Raw genomic sequence first — 22,034 nt, 5'->3', positions numbered from 1 at the left:
CGTACAAGACACTCCTTTTGGTTTGTCATCATCATGTTTTCTCTGTATCTGCAGTCTTCAATGTTTCCAAGTAAGAATTGGCAATCCGGTTCATGTTTTTGTTACCTCTGACGTAAGTCTTATCCTTTCTCAAGTGACTAATGATGCTTTGGTTAATGTTTCTCTTTGTAAAACCTCTAAATTCATCTTTAATGATATTTACATCTTTAGCAAAAAAACAAAAATAGTAGTATCCATAAATAAAGAGAGTAACAGAGTATTTTTAGCGCCATTAACAAGGTCAAATTAGGGTTTCCCAACATATGGTCAAAACCTGGTTTCAAGCCCAAATTAAAGTACTTTTAATGGAAGTCTTAAATCACGTTCAATTTCCCAATCAATCATCATCGAACTTTGTAAGAGACGGATGTGATTAATCTCCAGTTTCCTTAAAAACGGCTAATTTGCAACTTGATCATATATACTCCAACACACACCCCATTACTAAAAGATTTGCAACTTGATCATAAAGTAATAAAAGATTTGTTGTTTTTGACTTTTTGTTCATATGAAAAAGAAGATTATATTAACACACATTAATCTGCAGGTTAACACAAAAACATATACACATTTGCGTAAACGGAAAAAAAAAGTTATCACAAATGAAAAACACACGTTAAGTTACTAATTCTCGACTAATGGCTATTGCTCCTTCCGTACACTAAAATGAGGCACCTTGGTTGGTGAAGAGAAAATGAGAAAAAACATATATAGTAGTATTAAAAATTGGTTATAATTAGAACACGTGATCTTCTATTATTGTCTCTAGTTGTGGTTTCTTTGATTTGGAAACAGACATCCGATGAATAAACTCCGCCGCCGAGAACTCTTCTATGTCTTCAAGATTCAGCTTCGGTCGTCCGATCAGCCTTACGTCATGATGATGATCACCTTCCTCTTGATCCGGAGACACTCTCCTATTGTCAACGCTTTTGGCACGTTTCTTGCCAGCGAGGTAGAGCCGAGTCATGTCGGATGAGTTGGCTGCGGAAGTGACACGTGTCATCGGGAAAGCGACGTACACATGGCAGCCACTTAGGTCAAGGTCATCGTCGGCGGCGAGTGGTATGAATTTCCCGCCGATTCTCAAGGATTTGGCGTCGACTAGGAAATAGCTTGGCATCTCCATCATGATCTCCGCTACTTTTGTTGGCGCGTGGATATCACGCACTCCGCCGTCCGGGAGAATCACTTTAGCCGACGACGATGATACTGAAGATGACGACTGAGACGACGGTGTCGTTTCGTATAGAACGCATGAAGCGTAGTTCCCCATATTGTTGAGTGTTAAAACTGTTAATCACTATACTATCGAGAGATCGAAAGATGAGATAAACCTGATTTTGAGAAGATCGAAGAAGAGACAAACGGAACTACTATATATATAAATTACAAGGTTAAAGATTTAATGATTAGAATAACAAATATAAGTTTCTATAAAATATGGTGAAGATGGACAGCGTTGCAACAATATAGGGAGGTTGACATTAAGAAGAGATAGTTGAATCCGCGTCTTTAACACTTTGTGTATATATGGGCATTGTTTCTCATTTTACTCCACGTTAAAAGGTAATGATTAGAAAGAGACAATTAAATCTTATCAGTTCACGTAATTAGTTTCTTTGTTTACTGCATATTTTATGATAAAAAAAAAACTTGATATGTGGAATTTTCTATTTTGGTGGGGAGATATACCCTCAAAAATATGATGTTTTAATATTTTCTGAAACTTTCTAAATGTTTTTCTCTTTGTTTATACAGAGTGTTCTACTTTCACTAGTAAAAACTTGTCATATAGTTACTAATAATTTTGTAGTTATCTCATGATTTTTGTAGCAAAAAAAATTAGTTACAAATTTGCGACAAAAAATGTTAGTAACTATTTGGTAGTAGCAAAGTTTTTCATCGTGACTAAGTGTCGCAAAGTGCTACAAATTAGAGACTACACAATTTGTAGGAAAATGCTAAAAAAAAATTTAAAAAAATATAATTAGAAAAAGAAATTAATAATAGGTTTTATTTGTTTCTTAAATTCATTATATTATATGTAGAATAAATATATATCTATACAACTATTGGAACGGAGAACAAAACGATGGCGGCGGCCGAGATGTATTGGTGGTGAACTGGCGGAAGCTTCAAAACGTAGTGGCGGTGGTAAAAGGTGCGAGCATCTTCGGTGGTCCTTCACTTCCACCACCATCTCCGACGCCATGACACAAGGGTCTTCAGATCCACCACCTCCGATGTCATTGTTGACACTAGGGTCTTCAGATCCACCACCTCCGACATCGCTGTTGACATTGATTCTTCAGATCTGTCGATGAAACCTAAAATACAAATCAAAGAAATAATTAAAACACATTAAGAAGGAGAGAGAGAGAAGGTGACAAACCAAAACAACAGCTCCAGACATATTCTGTGTTTCTAAGCCTGGAATCACTTAGAAGAATCTGTTGAATCGACAATGGAAAGAGAGAAGATGAGAAAAAGAAAAATTGATTTTCTCAAAAGTGAAGGAAAGACACGATGACCACAAGAAGAGAAAGAAAACAAGAGATGATTTCTGTTCCTTAGATTAAACTGAATCAATGGTGGATGATAAACCAAAGGACAATCCTTGCCATTTTTTATTAGCCAATGAGAAAATTCTTTTTTTTTGTTATAAAATTTTGGTAATTTACTCTCATTTAATGTTATAATTTTGATATTGAGGGTTTAGGATCTAAAAAATATTAGATTTGATTTTAAGTAAGACTTATAAGGCAAATATTTTACACTTATATTTTCATTATTTTAATTAATAGCAGATTGTTACACTTATATTTTCATTATTTTACTTTTTTTTTTCATTACCTATAACATGTTGTGTCACAAACTATGTCACAAATTTCATACAGATTTAAATTGACACTTTCAGTAACTAAATACCCACATTTAGTGACATTTTAGCTACAATTTTTTTTCCCAACTTATTAGTCACTAAGTAGTAACAATCTGTAGTAATAGTTTCCTACAACTATTCTCGTAACAAAATTCCGTAACTATATGAACGTTTTTTACTAGTGTTTTAAACATATAAATAAAAAAGTAGATGATAGAAAGTGCATAAAGTCAATAACTTAAATTTATTAAAATTAGAAGAAAACTATTTTAATGCGCTAGAGTCAACGAAGCTACCATTTTATACAACGCGGCTCAAAGTGTGGAAGCAAAGGACGCAAAACTTATTGTATTGCTTTATTACTTCCAGTTCCAGTTGTTAATTAACCTCATCTCATCACACGATATGATGGTAATATGAACATACACACGCGTGGGATCAACGCTCGATCACTTCTTGATCATTTTGTGCTTTCGGTTTAAATCTACTAACATTAAGAAAACTTTTGACTTTAATGACGCGACGGTTCCGTTAACACCGTTATAAACTTATAATGATTATGCTAATGTTGCTTCAACGCAGTATCATCTCTATATATATGTAGACAATCGTAATCTTAAATTGGAAGACAATTAATCGTGTAGGTTTAAAAACACATTTACAAATTTATATACATTCGATATGCTTTAGTTTTCTGTAAATAACTTGTCACCTGTAAAACTTTCGCTTCAACAATTAAAGCAAGCTAGTCCAAACAAATCAAACGAATGAAACACTAGAATCTTAACTAACAGATCTTTCATATCTTTTTAGTTTTTAGTGTAACTAAAAGATCTAATTCCTCTATATTTCTAAGATTTTTAATTATTTTTCTCTGTTATATATACAAAACCCTAATAGAACCTTTCAAGACTTAACCAGTCAAAGCATCAAAAACCACTAAATATCAATCACTCATATATGTTAATTAGTAATTAGCATTTGCTTCTTCTTCTTCTTCATCATGATGAGATCACCAATTACTCTCATCCTCGTTCTAAGTCTCTTCTCATCTTCTCTTATGCCTCAAACCACAACGGCATCGTCCTTGTTCCCGTTTCCATTCCCGCTTCCACTTCCATTCTCACTTCCTTCCATCTTCGGCGGAAGTATTGCCGGTAGCGGTAATAGTAGTGATGACGAGTTAGCTAGGAGGTGTTTTCCAGACCTAGGAGACGGAGAAGCCTGCCTGGCCGAAATCTTCGGGTCATTCTTTAACCGTCAAATCATGATAGGACCAGAATGTTGCAAGGCGATCCTTGAAATCGACCATGACTGTACACAAGCCATTTTTAAACCATTCAGCAGTTCTTACTTTAGTAGTTCCGTCAATCAGTATTGCACTAATAATTAATCGAAATTTGTTTTATTAGGTCTATTTTAGCTGTGCTTGTTTAACCTTTATGTTGTTTCTTTGTTCTATATTATTATGTTTTTTTTTGTCAGGAACTTAATTCATCTCTAAAGTTTAAATGAAAATTTTGATTGTCGCCATCGGTGGTATTGTTATCATTATTTTAATTTCATAATGATTTATTTTCATCTCTTTTAAGATGGTTTACAATGACTTAGACGTGTTTTACAAAGATTAAATCAAGAAGGGTTTACAATTTCATTTTAGGGCGTTACGTTGTTAGTATATATATTTTAGAGCTTTGTTATTGTGTCTTTTCTAGTTTACTTATTTAATTACGCCGATTAGACTTTGTTTACTTTTTTTTTTTGATCAAAAGACTTTGTTTAGTTAAAGATTAAACTAGTGGTTTTTTTTCTTTTCTTTTTTCTTTCCAAGCTATCATTTTTTTTTAAATTGTACTGTACTTCTTTCTACACATGAAATTAAGAGAATAAAGTTGGTTTTGATATGTTGGTATCTCTATTCCATTAATTAGTGAATAAATAAATAAAAGGCTAAAAAAAAAAAAGAAGGAAAGTTGAAGAATAAAATTCACCTTTGCGAAAAGTTGCCAAAGAATATTATTTTCTTAGAGAGCAAGTGAAGTAATTAAAGAGAATTCACTAATACACTACGTCGTATCGTATGCATACATATCTTGAATCTTCTGGCCTTCATATCAGCGCACGATTTAAGATTCGGATTAAAAATTTTTAGTTACAATAGTTCTATTTATTTAAGGAAAAAAAAATCAACTTACTCGCTCACATTACTGAAAATCAAAATTTTCAATATTAAATATCTTTATACAACATTGGACACCAATGTATAGTTTCTAGAAGAAACACTATGTATTATATGACGTGAATGATATGTTATGCGAAGAGAAAAAAAAAAGTAAAATGTACTGAAAAAATGAAAATGATGTTTTTATCACTTTGAATATCACTGTTTTATTTTTATTTTAAAGAGTCATAATGAGTCATTAACAAAAGAATCAAGAGAGAGAGAGACCTAGTAGCTTCAAGAATCTCCCCCATCACAATTCAAACACAAGTCTAAAAAGAAAAAGACAATCATTAAAATATCTCGAATTCTATGTGCGCCAATATTCTCCAAAAGTCCAAACCATCAAACCGGACCGGTTATATATACATTAGACTACCGTAAACAATTTCCACATAGATATCATCGATAGAGAGAGAGAGAGAGATGGGAAAGGTACGTACGGTGGGAGTGGGAATGGACTATTCTCCAACGAGCAAATTAGCTCTCCGTTGGACAGCTGAGAATCTTCTTGAAGACGGCGACACCGTCATCTTGATCCACGTCCAACCACAAAACGCCGATCATACCCGCAAAATCCTCTTCGAGGACACCGGTTCACGTATTTACTATACATGATCTCTTAAATTTTGTTTCATATTATTATGATAAGAAATTTGCATGTTGATCTTTTAAATTTACAAAAAAAATGATTATTGCAGCGCTGGTTCCTCTGGAGGAATTTAGAGAGGTTAATTTCTCTAAACAGTATGGACTTGCTTACGATCCTGAGGTTCTTGATGTTCTTGATACTCTCTCCAGGGCTAAAAAGGTAAAATTAGTATTTTAATATCATACTTCTTTCATATAATGATGTTAAAATGTTAAATCATTTTATTTTGAACTCAAAATTACAAATTAAAGGTGAAGGTAGTTGCTAAGGTGTATTGGGGAGATCCAAGGGAGAAACTTTGTGATGCCGTCGAAAATTTAAAACTCGATTCCATTGTTCTTGGCAGTCGAGGTTTGGGTCCTCTCAAAAGGTAAGTTTATCACTCTTTAACTATTGTAGTCTAGTTTCATTACATTTTGGTTAAAAATACCTAAGTTGAGCACCTCTATATTTATCGATACGCGTCTATAGTTTTAATTAGTACTACTAACTACATATTTTATATGTTTTCGTATTTTGTAGGATGTTGCTGGGTAGTGTGAGCAATCATGTAGTGACAAATGCAACATGTCCAGTCACAGTTGTTAAGGGCTAATTAAAGCCTCTCTTGTCCTTTAATTCGACCAAGTTAATGCACGTGTGGCACTCATGCATTGTTTAGATATTTTGCAAATCTGTGAAACTGATTAGTGTGTGTAATCAATAAATGAAATTTACTACTTTTATTATTAATACTAGCGTTTTGTATCAGAACGAAGGAATGATCAAATGAAAAAAACACATCAATTAGCTATTTATAAGAAACTTCGAGTTAGAATTTAGAACATTAAATCATGATTCAATAAACATTAATAAATTGGCTCTGTTTATAAAGTTTAAATTCCAATGTTAGAAAGTTCGAGTTAATTCCAATAAGTAGAAAGTTGGAAGTCTACAGATCTACGTATCTGTAAAGAATAACTTTCCAAAATGCAATTTTGGTTTTAGATGGATAACAATCGATCAAGACTAATCCGTTAGTTAAAAGATAATATCAGTAGGTACGATCATGACCTAGTTGGACTTTATCAAAGTGGGCTTATAAACATAGCCGAGATGGGTAGCCTCAGGTCATTGTGTTGGATCATGATCTGATCGGATAAATTTGGTTTTTCTGAAAACTTTTATTTTTGGACTGAAATCTTTATAAAACTATGCTTTTCGATCCAGTTGTTGACAATCTCGTGTAAACTAAAGGAGAAAGAAGATCGAATCTTGAATGAGACCGTTGGAAATTAAATTTTCATTCTTCGGTTAGTGACTGATTTGGAAATTTGTGCATTCATGAAGAAAATATGGGCAAAGCAAAGAAAGTGAACAATGGAGATTAGGTTTTGGGTGGAAGAACAATTGTCATAACTGATTAAAATTAATCAGATGGTTTTGGTGAATCCAATTCGAAATTATAGTTGTTGGTTTCTATGTGTCGAGTTTAAATTTTGGTAAAAACAAATTATGATTATGTTGGCTATTCTAGATCCCTAGATATGTATTTTGATGTTACGTAAGATTATTTACGATATTATTTGCGTTGATGTAATATGGACTGGGTTAAAGTTTGCTTAAACTTGAACGGCCAGCCAAATCATTTTTTTGTCCATGGTCACTGTGTTAAATTATGAATTAGTTTGATTTGATCAATTACACATTACTTGTGTTCAATAGTTAAGATAGTCAATTAGCATAGCGTTCAATCATGGATTAAACTGGTTTTTTTCAACCAAACACTAACTAGAAAAAAATTCCAAGATTAGTAATCCAAACCGGAGGAGAAAAATTTACAAAGGAAATTGCAGAAATTAAAGAACGAGACGACCAAACGAGATAATCCACCTTCAAATTTGCCGTGCAAGGAATCTTGGACAAGGAGAAGAGTAGAAAACCGGTCCGTAGCATAAGAAAGTCGTCTATAATATTAGAAAAAGCCGGCCAGTCCTCAGGAGCTTGATTCATCACTATTAGTTTTGCGCAGTCCGTCTCGAAATGCTGGCAAACCACACCATTTGCAAGGAGACACTCCATAGCCCAAAGTAAAGCCTCCACACCATTGGCAAGGAGATTAAACTGGTTTTTTCGGCCGGTAATATGTAATTTTGAGATAAAACCATATATATATAATTCATGCTTTTTGATCTATACTAGATTGATCCGGTCCAGCTTGAACTGGGTTCTTGACTTAGTTGTATCACTAATTAGTAGTGTCATCCTAGAATTTTTGGAGGTCTAAAACTAAATTAAAAGTGACATAATTTATATAGACCTCCAAAAATTAATATCATAAACGACAAAAAAGAATATTCGGGCAAATAATTTTAATGATATTAAATCAAAAAAAATTATAAAGTCAATATGCAGAACATTTGAAAACAATTTATTACATAAGTAGAGATATAAATCTGACATTGCAGTGAGAAAATACATAATAGAGAAGTAAATCTGAGTTGCTTTCCGAGGATAAGTCTTACAAATAATAAATTTTATTATAAAAAATAATATAGAAAGACCGAATATAAAATATTTCTTTCCTCATGCAATACGCGTCTTCATAATGTTTCATTGGATTTTCTCAAAATTTATTTCTTAGTATTTGCAAGTTGTTGAATTGGGTACATTGTTTAGAAAAAATATATTTTACAATAGATTCATATTTCTATTCTGCATGAAGTTGATGATATCTTTCCATCCTCCTAATTTATAAAATAATTTACATATTAAAATAGGATTAAAACCAATTGATTAATATTTTAAACAGTAATTCTTCATTTATTTTATTTTTAACTAAAAAATTAACTTTATTTTATTTTTAACAAAAAATTAACTTTATTTTATTTTTAACAAAAAATTTTAAACACAATATTTTGTATAAAATAAAATATGTCTACATGCTTTTTTCTCTGTAAAAATTTCAAATATGACAGAAAAAAATTAAAAATTTTAGTTGACAGTTGACACTAGAGATTAACACTTTGCATTTTCATATTATATATAAATTTATGGATAATAAATAGTGTGGTTATAATTAGGTGATCTATAGGCCCTGCAGATTCAAAAATTAATAAAAAAAATAATAATTAAATTATACAATTATTATATACAAGTTTTAAAGTGTAATATTAAATCTTACAATACATATATTTAATTTTAATAAAAAAGAAATTTCACAATTGTAAACTAAATAGAGAGAAAAATGTATGTGTGATTGGTTTGAGTTCACCCCCAAAAATAATTCGACCAATAATATATAGAAAGCAAATCTTACCCCAATACATTGTATACAAATTATATGATTTATATCTCTAATACATACTGGAATTAAATATTATCTTTGAACATATAATTAAATCTAGACCTTTTAATATATAATTCTACCCATTCCAATGGTAATATCTATCTTTTCCCCTTCTTCCCATTTATGATATAATGTACTTTTTTATAATTCCCCTATAAATACTGATTAACTTGTGCATTGAGAAAAATAAAAATTGTTCGTAAACACAAATATTTTTTTTTTTGAGAAGAAGAAAATGGAGAATGATGGTAGTGGGAGCTCATGCAATGAACAATATGCTTCGGAAGACTCCAATCAAAGCGGGAAGAGGACCGGTCATCGCCATACCCCTCAACAGATCCAAGGACTTGAAGCGTAAAACCTTTATTATTTATTTATACATTTTCGATAAAAACTTATGATATTTTTTAATATTACAATCATTAATTTTGATTTCTTGAAATTGTATCAAGTTTTTTCATGGAATGTCCTCATCCAGACGAAGCACAGCGACAACAGTTGTGTGAAGAGTTGAAACTTAGGCTTGACCAAGTCAAGTTTTGGTTTCAAAACAAAAGGACTCAATGCAAAGTATTCATCTTGAAAAATCCTTTTTAAAATACTCTTCAATAATTTCTTAATATATTTTAACCCATTGATATTTAATAATAAATAATCTATTTTTTCATATGCTATAGGCCCAAGAGGAAAGAGCCGAAAACTTATCACTTCATAGAGAAAACGAAATTCTCAAAAGTGAGAACGAAGCTATATTCGGGGCATTAAGTAGTGTATTGTGTCCAGATTGTGGAGGTCCTCCTTTTGGCCGAGAGAAACGCGCAGTCAATTTCCAAAAGCTGCTTTTGGAAAACGTTCGTCTGAAAGAGCAGGTATTCATATAATATATATATATATATTTTGGATGTTTTATTAATTTGACTAATCATCATATTTTTCATTTAAATTTACAAATAAAATTATATTAATCTTTTTTTTCAAAACGCTATTTAGAAAACATAATAAAAAATTATATATATTGCTTGTGAATCTATATACATTTACACATACGCCACTATATAATTATTCATCATATTTTTCATTTAAATTTACAAACAAAACTGTACTAATCTTTTTTTTCAAAACGCTATTTGGAAAACATAATAAAAATATTTGGAAAACATAATAAAAATATTTGGAAAACATAATAAAAATTATATATATTGCTTGTGAATCTATATACATGTACACATACGCCACTATATAATTATTTACTTTAATGTGAAGCGTGACAAAATCTCCCATTTCCTATCCAACATGTCCAAACGACCGACCGTGGGGGACTCATTTGCTTCTGTTCCTACCCAACACATCTCCTCTTACGGAATCAACCCAAGCAATATGTTCGACCCGTTTAGCTCATTCGGACCACCAACTTCTCAACCCATCCAACCACAACCAATATCCCAAATGGATGTAAGCTTGTTGTCTGAAACCGCGGCAAGTGCGGTTGAAGAGCTCAAGCGGCTGTTTTTTAGTGAGGAACAATTTTGGGTTAAGTCGTCTATCGATGGCACAGATTTGATTGATTCAGAGAACTATGAAAAGTTCTCGAACGCTGTCAAAAAGTTCAGGAGCACGAGTGCCCATGTCGAGTCTTCCAAAGATGTCACGGTGGTTCCAATAGAAGCTACTAACTTGATTGAAATGTTCTTAGATGCGGTATGTATTCGATTTGTCGTCTCTAGGAAAAAATATTACGTTTTGACTTTAAGACACGTTGGTTTGTCCTAAATTAAGGGTTGGATGGAACTAATGATGATGAATAAGTTAAATATAAAAATGTTACTTGTTTATTGTAGGAGAAATGGAAAGAGCTTTTTCCAACGATGGTGAACAAGGCCAAGACGCTACATGTGCTCGGGTCGGAGCTTCCTATTAGAGAAAACTGCAATATTTTGCGAGTGGTGAGAATTATTTTTATATTGGAACCATTATTTACGTAACCAACTTACAGTTTTCATTACCGTTCAATCAAAATTAGGGATTATTTTGTTTAAAGACGCACAATCCTGCACGTAGAAATCTAATATGGGCAAAACATTTTGTATGATAACATGTATACTCATCATTTGATGTTTCAAACGTGAATGAAATTTGATAGATGTGGGAGCAACTACACATTCTGTCGCCGCTAGTGCCACCAAGGGAGTTCATGATCGTGAGGTGCTGCCAAGAGATCAGTAAAGGGCTCTGGATTATTGCTGACGTGTCACATAACGTTGACTTTGACTTTTTCAATGCTTCATGTTACAAACGTCCTTCTGGTTGTCTCATCCAGTCCTTGCCCAATGCTCAGTCGAAGGTATATCTCTCTGATCTCCATGGTCTCTTGGTCGAACTCATAAATGACATTTTATATATTGCATTTGACTGATGCTATCAAATATTACAGGTAATGTGGATTGAGCATGTGGAAGTGGCCCATAAACTGGATGCACACAAAATCTATAGAGAGCTTTTAAGCGGCGGGTCAGGCTACGGAGCTAAGCGTTGGATTGCTACACTTGAGAGAATGTGTGAGAGGATGGCTCTCACCTCCTACCTAACCCTTCCTGCAAGTGACTGGAGCGAAGGTACGTATCATCTTTACCACGAACTAAAATAATGACTTCAAATTGTGAAAGTTAATTAAAATATGTTATCTTTTTTATCACTTGATTTGAGTGGTATGATTGTATCATTTTGATTATAATCGAATTTACCAACATGTTCTTAAAAAAAAAACTTTAGTCAACATTTTCTTCCATTTCTATAAAAGAAATTTTTTAAAAATTTTGCAAGTCAAAATTTGAATGACAAAAACACGGAAGTTTTTAATCTTCAAATGGATGAATATACTAACTCATAAAAGCATATAAAAAAATATTTTTTTCCATGTATACCTAAATTTATTTCCCAAATTGAGTTTTCTAATTTTTAATTTTAGAAACAAATTTTTTTTGCGATATTATTTATTATTTTTATAAAAGTATGACATATTTATAAATATTGTCACAAATTTTTATTTTATTTTATTTGCTTCATCTAATCTTGATTTTAATTTTTGAAGTTTGAAATTTTTTGTAAAAATAATTGGATTATGGAAGGTCATAGGTCATATATAATAAATACATATCAGTGCCACCAGCTAAAAAATGTTAAGCGCTGGTCGGATAATTTTATATTACGTATCTCTAGGTTCAGACCGAAAGACATGCAACTTTACGTTATTACATTAGTTATTGTTTATTTACGTATAGTTTCTACAATAATGTGGCGTCTGATCAAGTTATTAATATTTTGGCAGTCATAAGGACAGGAGAAGAAAGGAGGAGAGTACTGAAATTAGGTGAGAGAATGATAATGAATTTCAACGAAATGTTGACCATGTCCGGAAAAGTTGACTTTCCGCAGCAGTCGAAATGTGGAGTGAGAGTCTCGATGCGGATGAACCTCGAGGCCGGTCAACCACCCGGTTTAATTGTTAGCGCTGCTTCGTCTCTAAGAATCCCTCTCCCTCCTGTGCAAGTCTTCGACATCCTCCGGAAACTCGACACTCGTCAGCAGGTTCCTTTCTTTTCTCTATCTCTTTCTTAATCTGTACGTATGATCATCATATTTTGTGAGCTTTGATACGTGAAACTAGTACTAGTTAATCAGTCCAGATTTTGATTAGGGATTTTGGTTTACTAAATTGCATGTCTCTTACTGTTGCATGTCTTAAAGAACGTACTAACACACACATAAAAAAACGTTTAATTACGTGTAACAGTGGGATGTTCTTGCCTATGGGACCGTAGTCACTGAGATCGCGCGCATTGCCACCGGATCAAGTGAAACCAATTGCTTAAGCATCCTCCGGGTACATGTATATATTTCTTCTGAACGACTTTTTATATAATTAAGCGTTTATTGGCATATTATATTACTCTAATAATCTTTAATCGTCGTGCGTGTGTATATAATCTACATTTCAGCCAACGCAAGAAGAGAATAATAATGGCAAGATGATAGCACAAGAGTCAGACAAGGACGACATGTTAATGCTGCAAGATTGCTACATGGACGCCTTAGGAGGCATGCTGGTGTACGCTCCTATGGACATGGCTACAATGGATACCACTCTCTCCGGCGCGGACGTCAAAATTTCCGATATTCCAATCCTTCCTTCTGGTTTCATCATCTCAAGCGACGGCCGACGATCGACTGTGGAGGACGGCGGAACCTTACTCACGCTGGCCTTCCAGATCCTTGTCTCTGGCAGGACCAGTAGGTCGAGAGAGGTGAATGAGAGGTCGGTGGATACAGTGAGTGCTTTGATCAGCTCAACTGTTCAAAGGATCAAAGGTTTGCTCAACTGTCCTGATCAGTTTTGAGTGAGAGAATATGCTGTGTGGAAGATTCTCTTCTGTTTTCATTCTTGTTTTGTTTAAGTCCATTCTTTTTGGGGGGTTTTATGACTTTTGGTATAATTATTAATTTTTTTTTTGTCGACAATCATATTTCATTAAAACCCTAAACTGGGTAAAGATACAGTAGTGAAACATAAGCCCAACAACATAAAAGCCCATTAGTGGTCCAACAAACATAAATTACAAAGATAATCATTTGGCCAAAAATGGACACGTGTAGTCACACGTGTGTCACGCAAGTTGGGAGGTGGAAGACGCATTGAACTCATCCCCGACTCGTCACCGACTCGGTCTTGACTCGTCTTGGACTCGTCACCGCCATCACCACCATGGCTGACCTTTGATCGAATCCAGAATGGATTCTCTGAAATCAGCTACTCTTCAGAATCACCACCTTAAATCCTTTTGCAGATTTCTCCGGACATGAATAAAGAGAGATCCAAAAACCAACAAGGTTGAATCGTCCGAACTGATGACACAGCAAGAGGCTTTAGACCCAGCAGCAAAACACGCTCTTCTGAATCTGTCTTCACCAGCCATCAAGTTTCCAATCATCCTGATTCACAAACAAAAAAAAGACCTTCATCCTAAGCCGATTATGGCACCATAGGGTATGAAGGATTTATTCTTTCTTGCAAGGAAATCGAGCAGTTGATGATCTTTTGAACCTCTGATCTTCATTCTCGGTGTTTGTCTCTAATTATTTTAAGGACATGATTTAAGATATTTTTGGTCAGTATTATTACAGACCGATTTATGATAATAATTAATAATAATAAAACAACCTTTTTTTCAACCTTTGGGCCACAACTGGCCGGCCCATTAGCCAAATTCCTACATTCGTAGGAGCCGGGACTCGATCCCGGATGTGATGGTGTCTTCTACAAATGGACTTACTTCCTGCCACTGCACTAAGGTTACTTCACACAACCCTTCTTTTTTTATACGAGTTTATTTTTTTTTTCTTTTTGGGTTTTGTTTGGTTATGATATTTTTACTCATAATTCTTTTTAAAAAGAAAAAGAAATCTATGAGTAAATTATTGACGTAAAAAAAATGTATTTAATAACCATAATACTATGAGTAACTATGGTTTGAAGATGGATTTTAACCATAATACTATAAGTAAATTTTGTTTTTTATATAAAACACACCACAATTTAAGTTATTTTCACTAAGAATAATAATGAAATGTCCTAAATACATATTTTTTTTTTTAGAAAAACTATACATAAAAATTTCACAATTATACTCATCATTTGTCACTTTCAAGTTGATGGAAAATAACATCCGTTAAGTTTAACGTACGGTATATATTTTTTTTTCTTGTCAGACGGTAATTAGAATGAAACAAAAAAGATTTTAAGAAACAGTGTGGGAAAAAAAGAAGGAAAAAAGATTGACGGTAATTAGAAGAAACCAGACTGGATGACTTAGGTCTGGTTTTGGTGAATCCAATTCAAAATTATAGCCGTTGGTTTCTATGTGTGACCTTCAAATATAGAAAGAGTCGTTGAATTTAAATTTTGGTAAAAACAAATTATGATTATGTTGGCTATTCTAGATTCCTAGGTATGTATTTTGATGTCACGTAAGATTATTTACGATATTGTTTGCGTTGATGTATTGGACTGGGTTAAAGTTTGCTTAAACTTGAACAATTTGTTTTGCTTAAACGCGAGCCAAATCATTTTTTTCCATGGTCATTGTGTTAAATAATGAACTAGTTTGATTTGATAAATTATAAATTACTTGTGTTCAATAGCTAAGATAGTCAATTAGCATGGCGTTCAATCATGAATTAAATTGGTTTTTTGTTTAACCAAACACTAACTAGAAAAAAATTCCAAGATTAGTACCCCAAATCAGAGGAGAAAAGTTTACAAAGACAATTGCAGAAATTAAAGAACAAGATGATCGAGCAAGACAATCCGCCTTCAAATTTGTCGTGCGAGGAATCTTGGACAAGGAGAAGAGCAGAAAACCGGCCCGTAGCATAAGGAAGTCGCCTAGAATATTAGAAAAAGCCGGCCAATCCTCAGGAGCTTGAATCATCGTTATTAGTTTTGTGCAGTCCGTCTCGAAACGCTGGCAAACCACACCATTGGCAAGGAGACACTCGATGGCCCAAAGTAGAGCCTCCACACCATTGGCAAGGAGATTAAACTGGTTTTTTCGGCCGGTAATATGTATTTTTGAGATAAAACCATATATATATATATAATTCATGCTTTTCGATATATACTAGATTGATCCGGTCCAGCTTGATCACTGGGTTCTTGAATTAGTTGTATCACTAATTAGTAGTGTCATCCTAGAGTTTTTGGAGGTCTAAAACTAAAGTAAAAGTGACATAATTTAATAGAATTATAACAAAACTAATATCATAAACGACAAAAAAGAATATTCGGGCAAACAATTTCATTGATATCAAATCAAAAAAATTATAAAGTCAATATGCAGAACATTTGAAACCAATTTATTACATAAGTAGAGATATAAATCTGACATTGCAGTGAGAAAATACATAATAGAGAAGTAAATCTGACGTTGCTTTTCGTAGATAAATCTTACATATGATAAATATTATTATTGAAAATAATATAGAAAGACCGAATATAAAATATTTCTTTCCTCATGGGATACGCGTCTTAATAATGTTTCATTGGATTTTCTCAAAATTTATTTCTTAGTATTTGCAAGTTGTTGAATTGGCTACATTGTTTAGAAAAGAATACTCCCTCCGTTTCATAATATAGGATGTTTAGAGAAGTTTTTTTTGTTTCATAATATAAGATGTTTTCAAGTTTTTATGTTACTTTTAGATTAGTTTAATATATTCTATTATGCAGACTTGTTTGTGACTGGTTAAACTTTTTTTAAGTGGTTATTTCTTAATCTACGTGATTTACTCAAAACATCTTATATTTTGAAACGGAGGGAGTATTTTACAATAGATTCATAGTTCTATTCTGCATGAAGTTGATGATATCTTTCCATCCTCCTAATTTATGAAATAATTACATAATAAAATAGGATGAAAACTAATTGATTAATATATTAAACGTAATTCTTCATTTATTTTATTTTTAACTAAAAATTAACTTTATTTTATTTTTAACAAAATATTTTAAAAACAAGATTTTTGTAATAAAATAAAATATGTTAACATGATTTTTTCTCTTTAAAATTTTTTAATATAAGAGAAAAAATAAAAAATTTTAGTTGACAGTTGACACTAGAGATTAACACATTGCATTTTCATATTATATATAAATTTATGGATAGTAAATAATGTGGTATTATTAGGTGATATATAGGCCCCGCAGATTCAATAATTAATAAAAACAAAATAATAATTTAGATTATACAATTATTATATACAAGTTTTAAAGTTTAATATTAAATCTTATAATACATATATTTAATTTTAATAAAAAATAAATTTCACAATTGTAAGCTAAATAGAGAGAAAAATGTATGTGTGATTGGTTTGAGTTCACCCTCAAAAATAATTCGACCAATAATATATAGAAAGCAAATCTTACCCCAATACATTGTACACAAATTATATGAAATATATCTCTAATACATACTGGAATTAAATATTATCTTTGAACATATAATTAAATCTAGACCTTTTAATATATAATTCTACCCACTCCAATGGTAATATCTAACTTTTCCCATTCTTCCCATTTATGATATAATGTATTTTTTTTTTTATATAATTGGCCTTCATATCAACCTTTTCCCCTATAAATACTGATTAACTTGTGCATTGAGAAAAACAAAAATTGTTAGTAAACACAAATATTTTTTTTTTTGAGAAGAAGAAAATGGAGAATGATGGTAGTGGGAGCTCAGGCAATGAACAATATGCTTCGGAAGACTCCAATCAAAGCGGAAAGAGGATCGGTCATCGCCATACCCCTCAACAGATCCAAGGACTTGAAGCGTAAAACCTTTATTATTTATTTATACATTTCGATTTTTTTAATATTACATATCATTAATTTGGATTTCTTGAAATTGTATCAAGTTTTTTCATGGAATGTCCTCATCCAGACGAAGCACAGCAACAACAGTTGTGTGAAGAGTTAAAACTCGGGCCTGACCAAGTCAAGTTTTGGTTTCAGAACAAAAGGACTCAATGCAAAGTATTCATCTTAAAAAATACTCTTCAATAATTTCTCAATATATTTTAACCAGTTGATATATAATAATAAATAATCTATTTTTCATATGCTATAGGCCAACAAGAAAAAACCAACAACTTATCACTTCGTGAAGAAAACGAAATTCTCAAAAATAAGAACAAAGCTATGCTCGAGACATTAAGTAGTGCATTGTGTCCGGACTGTGGAGGTCCTCCTTTTGGCATAGAGGAACGTGCACTTAATTTCCAAAAGCTGTTTTTGGAAAACGCTCGTCTAAAAGAGCAGGTAATCATATAATATATAAATATATATATATATATATATATATATATATATATATATATTGGATGTTTTATTAATTTGACTAATCATCATATTTTTCATTTAAATTTACAAACAAAATTATATTAATCTTTTTTCAAAACGCTATTTGGAAAACATAATAAAAGTTATATATATTGTTTGTGAATCTATATACATGTACACATACGCCACTATATAATTAATCATCATATTTTTCATTTAAATTTACAAACAAAATTGTACTAATCTTTTTTTTCAAAACGCTATTTAGAAAACATAATAAAAATTATATATATTGCTTGTGAATCTATATACATGAACACATACGCCACTATATAATTATTCATCATATTTTCATTTAAATTTACAAACAAAATTGTACTAATTTTTTTTTCAGAACGCTATTTGGAAAACATAATAAAAATATTTGGAAAACATAAGAAATATATTTGGAAAACATAATAAAAATTATATACATGTACACATACGCCACTATATAATTATTTACTTTTGTGTGCAGCGTGACATAATCTCCCATTTGCTATCCAACATGTCCAAACGACCGACCGTGGGGGACTCATTAGCTTCTGATCCTACCCAACACATCTTTGATCACATCTCCTATTACGGAATCAACCCAAGCAATATGTTCAACCCATCTAGCTCATTCGGACCACCAACTTCTCTACCCATCCAACCACAACCACTATCCCCAATGCATGTAAGCTTGTTGTCTGAAACCGCGGCAAGTGCGGTTGAAGAGCTCAAGCGGCTGTTTTTTACTGAGGAACAATTTTGGGTTAAGTCGTCTATCGATGGCACAGATTTGATTGATTCAGAGAACTATGAAAAGTTCTCGAACGCTGTCAAGAAGTTCAGGGGAACGAGTGCCCATGTCGAGTCTTCCAAAGATGTCACGGTGGTTCCAATAGAAGCTACTAACTTGATTGAAATGTTCTTAGATGCGGTATGTATTCGATTTGTCGTCTCTAGGAAAAAATATTACGTTTTGACTTTTAAGACACGTTGGTTTGTCCTAAATTAAGGGTTGGATGGAACTAATGATGATGAAAAAATTAAATATGAAAATGTTACTTGTTTATTGTAGGAAAATTGGAAAGAGCTTTTTCCAACGATGGTGAACAAGGCCAAGACGCTACATGTGCTCGGGTCGGAGCTTCCGATTAGAGAAAACTGCAATATTTTGCGAGTGGTGAGAATTATTTTTATATTGGAACCATTATTTACGTAACCAACTTACAGTTTTCATTACCGTTCATTGAAACTAGGGATTATTTTGTTTAAAAACGCACAATCCCGCACGTAGAAAACTAATATGGGCAAAAGATTTTGTTTGATAACATGTTTACTCATCATTTGATGTTTCGAACGTGAATGAAATTTGATAGATGTGGGAGCAACTACACATTCTGTCGCCGCTAGTGCCACCAAGGGAGTTCATGATCGTGAGGTGCTGCCAAGAGATCAGTAAAGGGCTCTGGATTATTGCTGACGTGTCACATAACGTTGACTTTGACTTTGACTTTGTCAATGCTTCTTGTTACAAACGTCCTTCTGGTTGTCTCATCCAGTCGATGCCCAATGCTCAGTCGAAGGTATACCTCTCTGATCTCCATGGTCTCTTGGTCGAACTCATAAATGACATTTTATATATTGCATTTGGCTGATGCTATCAAATATTACAGGTAATGTGGATTGAGCATGTGGAAGTGGCCCATAAACTGGATGCACACAAAATCTATAGAGAGCTTTTAAGCGGCGGGTCAGGCTACGGAGCTAAGCGTTGGATTGCCACACTTGAGAGAATGTGTGAGAGGATGGCTCTCACCTCCAACCTAACCCTTCCTGCAAGTGACTGGAGCGAAGGTACGTATCATCTTTACGACTAACTAAAATAATGACTTAAAATTGTGAAAGTTAATTAAAATATGTTATTTTTTTATCACTTGATTTGAGTGGTATGATTTTATCATTTTGATTATAACAGAATTTACCAACATGTTCTTTAAAAAAAAACTTCAGTCTAACATTTTATTTGATTTCTATAAAAGAAATTAAGAAAAATTTTGCGAGTCAAAATTTGGATGACGAATACACGGAAATTTTTCATCTTCAAATGGATGAATGTACTGACTCATATAAGCATATAAAGAAAGAATATTTTTCTGTGTATAACTAAATTTATTTCCCGATAATTGAGTTTTCTAATTTTTAATTTTAGAAACAAAAAAAATTCTTTTTGCGATATTGCTTATTATTTTAATAAAAGTATGACATATTTACAAATATCGTTCCAAATTTTTATTTTATTTTATTTGCTTCATCTAATCTTGATTTTTTTGAAGTTTGAAATTTTTTGTAAAAATAATTGGATTATGGAAGGTCATAGGTCATATATAATAAATACATATCATCTATTATGCTAGTGCCACCAGCTAAAAAATGTTAAGCGCTGGTCGGATAATTTTATATTACGTATCTCTAGGTTCAGACCGAAAGACATGCAACTTTACGTTATTACATTAGTTATTGTTTATTTACGTATAGTTTCTACAATAATTTGGCGTCTGATCAAGTTATTAATATTTTGGCAGTCATAAGGACAGGAGAAGAAAGGAGGAGAGTACTGAAATTAGGTGAGAGAATGATAATGAATTTCAACGAAATGTTGACCATGTCCGGAAAAGTTGACTTTCCGCAGCAGTCGAAATGTGGAGTGAGAGTCTCGATGCGGATGAACCTCGAGGCCGGTCAACCACCCGGTTTAATTGTTAGTGCTGCTTCGTCTCTAAGAATCCCTCTCCCTCCTGTGCAAGTCTTCGACATCCTCCGGAAACTCGACACTCGTCAGCAGGTTTTTCTTTCTTTTCTCTATCTCTTTCTTAATCTGTACGTATGATCATCATATTTTGTGAGCTTTGATACGTGAAACTAGTACTAGTTAATCAGTCCAGATTTTGATTAGGGATTTTGGTTTACTAAATTGCTTAGCTAGTTCACCTTAAATTCAAGTATGCTTTAGTCCAACTCGTTAGATAGATTACACTAGCCCGAATTCATGCATAGCATTGCCGATGATGATGGAGGGAAACGTGTAAAGCCTCATGTTAAAAACATGAATATATAATTTTTTTTTTATTTCTCTTACTGTTGCATGTCTTAAAGAACGTACTAACACACACATAACAAAAAACGTTTAATTACGTGTAACAGTGGGATGTTCTTGCCTATGGGACCGTAGTCACTGAGATCGCGCGCGTTGCCACCGGATCAAGTGAAACCAACTGCTTAAGCATCCTCCGGGTACATGTATATATCTCTTCTAAACGACTTTTTATATAACTAATCGTTTATCGGCATATTATATTACTCTAATAATCTTTAATCGTCGTGCGTGTGTATCTAATATACATTTCAGCCAACGCAAGAAGAGAATAATGGCAAGTTAATGGCACAAGACTCAGACAAGGACGACATGTTGATGCTGCAAGATTGCTACATGGACGCCTTAGGAGGCATGCTAGTGTACGCTCCTATGGACATGGCTACAATGGATACCACTCTCTCCGGCGCTGACGTCAAAATTTCCGATATTCCAATCCTTCCTTCTGGTTTCATCATCTCAAGCGACGGCCGGCGATCCACTGTGGAGGACGGCGAAACCTTACTCACGCTGGCCTTCCAGATCCTTGTCTCTGGCAAGACCAGTACGTCGAGAGAGGTGAATGAGAGGTCGGTGGACACAGTGAGTGCTTTGATCAGCTCAACTGTTCAAAGGATCAAAGGTTTGCTCAACTGTCCTGATCAGTTTTGAGTGAGAGAATATGCTGTGGAAGATTCCTTTCTGTTTTCATTCTTATTTTGTTTAAGACAATTATTTTTGGGGGTTTTTATGACTTTGGGTATAATAATGATTTTAAGGACAAGATTTAAGATATTTGATTATTTTCGGTCAGTATTATTACACACCGATTTATGATAATCTATACTAATAAA

At 33.0% G+C, this 22,034-nt stretch overlaps 5 protein-coding genes and 1 long non-coding RNA gene across 11 annotated transcripts; 4 read left to right on the top strand and 2 right to left on the bottom strand.

Moving 5' to 3' along the window:
- Positions 1-536: 536 nt before the first annotated feature.
- Positions 537-1,471, bottom strand: LOC104744418 (uncharacterized). The gene has a single exon (XM_010465476.2). The coding sequence runs from the start codon at positions 1,313-1,315 to the stop codon at positions 776-778; it is 540 nt and encodes a 179-aa protein (XP_010463778.1). The 5' UTR covers positions 1,316-1,471; the 3' UTR covers positions 537-775.
- A 558-nt stretch (positions 1,472-2,029) lies between these two features.
- On the bottom strand, positions 2,030-2,573 carry LOC147926179 (uncharacterized). The gene is made up of 2 exons (XR_015581761.1): positions 2,435-2,573; positions 2,030-2,356 (listed from the first exon to the last, which is right to left on the bottom strand). It is a non-coding gene; the product is annotated as an uncharacterized LOC147926179 (long non-coding RNA).
- A 1,286-nt stretch (positions 2,574-3,859) lies between these two features.
- LOC104747977 (uncharacterized) lies at positions 3,860-4,441 on the top strand. Its single transcript, XM_010469680.2, has one exon. It carries the CDS (start codon positions 3,927-3,929, stop codon positions 4,314-4,316), a length of 390 nt encoding a protein of 129 aa, XP_010467982.1. The 5' UTR covers positions 3,860-3,926; the 3' UTR covers positions 4,317-4,441.
- Positions 4,442-5,332: 891 nt separating this feature from the next.
- LOC104744417 (universal stress protein PHOS32) lies at positions 5,333-6,528 on the top strand. 2 transcript variants are annotated; one of them, XM_010465475.3, is made up of 4 exons: positions 5,333-5,745; positions 5,846-5,955; positions 6,048-6,166; positions 6,319-6,528. In XM_010465475.3, the coding sequence occupies exons 1-4, from the start codon at positions 5,571-5,573 to the stop codon at positions 6,389-6,391; spliced, it is 477 nt and encodes a 158-aa protein (XP_010463777.1). In that variant the 5' UTR covers positions 5,333-5,570; the 3' UTR covers positions 6,392-6,528. The 2 variants fall into 2 exon arrangements, with proteins under 2 accessions (XP_010463777.1, XP_087343747.1); XM_087487621.1 differs by lacking the exon at positions 6,319-6,528 and having other exon boundaries at positions 5,384-5,745; positions 6,048-6,170.
- Positions 6,529-9,008: 2,480 nt separating this feature from the next.
- On the top strand, positions 9,009-13,639 carry LOC104744416 (homeobox-leucine zipper protein HDG8-like). Of its 4 annotated transcripts, none has more exons than XM_087486709.1 (11): positions 9,009-9,215; positions 9,354-9,478; positions 9,577-9,694; positions 9,802-9,993; positions 10,388-10,822; positions 10,963-11,067; positions 11,265-11,465; positions 11,556-11,736; positions 12,450-12,709; positions 12,915-13,004; positions 13,120-13,639. In XM_087486709.1, exons 1-11 carry the CDS (start codon positions 9,213-9,215, stop codon positions 13,516-13,518), a joined length of 2,109 nt encoding a protein of 702 aa, XP_087342835.1. In that variant the 5' UTR covers positions 9,009-9,212; the 3' UTR covers positions 13,519-13,639. The 4 variants fall into 4 exon arrangements, with proteins under 4 accessions (XP_087342835.1, XP_087342833.1, XP_010463776.2 ...); XM_087486707.1 differs by having other exon boundaries at positions 9,042-9,215; positions 12,915-13,010; XM_010465474.3 differs by lacking the exon at positions 9,009-9,215 and having other exon boundaries at positions 9,225-9,478; positions 12,915-13,010.
- A 3,673-nt stretch (positions 13,640-17,312) lies between these two features.
- LOC104744413 (homeobox-leucine zipper protein HDG8-like) lies at positions 17,313-21,983 on the top strand. 2 transcript variants are annotated; one of them, XM_087487659.1, is made up of 10 exons: positions 17,313-17,512; positions 17,597-17,714; positions 17,809-17,999; positions 18,538-18,984; positions 19,126-19,230; positions 19,427-19,633; positions 19,724-19,904; positions 20,633-20,892; positions 21,252-21,347; positions 21,457-21,983. In XM_087487659.1, the coding sequence occupies exons 2-10, from the start codon at positions 17,708-17,710 to the stop codon at positions 21,850-21,852; spliced, it is 1,890 nt and encodes a 629-aa protein (XP_087343785.1). In that variant the 5' UTR covers positions 17,313-17,512; positions 17,597-17,707; the 3' UTR covers positions 21,853-21,983. The 2 variants fall into 2 exon arrangements, with proteins under 2 accessions (XP_087343785.1, XP_087343786.1); XM_087487660.1 differs by having other exon boundaries at positions 17,319-17,512; positions 21,252-21,341.
- Positions 21,984-22,034: the final 51 nt, after the last annotated feature.

The sequence above is a fragment of the Camelina sativa genome, chromosome 15 (assembly GCF_030686135.1).
Source record: "Camelina sativa cultivar CO46 ecotype springtype chromosome 15, ASM3068613v1".
Classification (NCBI taxonomy): domain Eukaryota; kingdom Viridiplantae; phylum Streptophyta; class Magnoliopsida; order Brassicales; family Brassicaceae; genus Camelina; species Camelina sativa.
Note: the sequence above shows the minus strand (reverse complement) of the source record. Positions and strands in the feature narration are given on the sequence as shown.

Bases quoted from the DNA above. Each gene is read 5' to 3' on its own strand.
- LOC104744418 (XM_010465476.2), bottom strand. From the start codon at position 1,315: ATGGGGAACTACGCTTCATGCGTTCTATACGAAACGACACCGTCGTCT.
- LOC104747977 (XM_010469680.2), top strand. From the start codon at position 3,927: ATGATGAGATCACCAATTACTCTCATCCTCGTTCTAAGTCTCTTCTCA.
- LOC104744417 (XM_010465475.3), top strand. From the start codon at position 5,571: ATGGGAAAGGTACGTACGGTGGGAGTGGGAATGGACTATTCTCCAACG. The intron at 5,746-5,845 runs GTATTTACTATA...TGATTATTGCAG, and splicing joins CTTCGAGGACACCGGTTCAC to CGCTGGTTCCTCTGGAGGAA. The intron at 6,167-6,318 runs GTAAGTTTATCA...CGTATTTTGTAG, and splicing joins GGTTTGGGTCCTCTCAAAAG to GATGTTGCTGGGTAGTGTGA.
- LOC104744416 (XM_087486707.1), top strand. The intron at 10,823-10,962 runs GTATGTATTCGA...TGTTTATTGTAG, and splicing joins TTGAAATGTTCTTAGATGCG to GAGAAATGGAAAGAGCTTTT. The intron at 13,011-13,119 runs GTATATATTTCT...TCTACATTTCAG, and splicing joins TAAGCATCCTCCGGGTACAT to CCAACGCAAGAAGAGAATAA.
- LOC104744413 (XM_087487659.1), top strand. The intron at 19,634-19,723 runs GTATACCTCTCT...CAAATATTACAG, and splicing joins TGCCCAATGCTCAGTCGAAG to GTAATGTGGATTGAGCATGT. The intron at 21,348-21,456 runs GTATATATCTCT...TATACATTTCAG, and splicing joins TAAGCATCCTCCGGGTACAT to CCAACGCAAGAAGAGAATAA.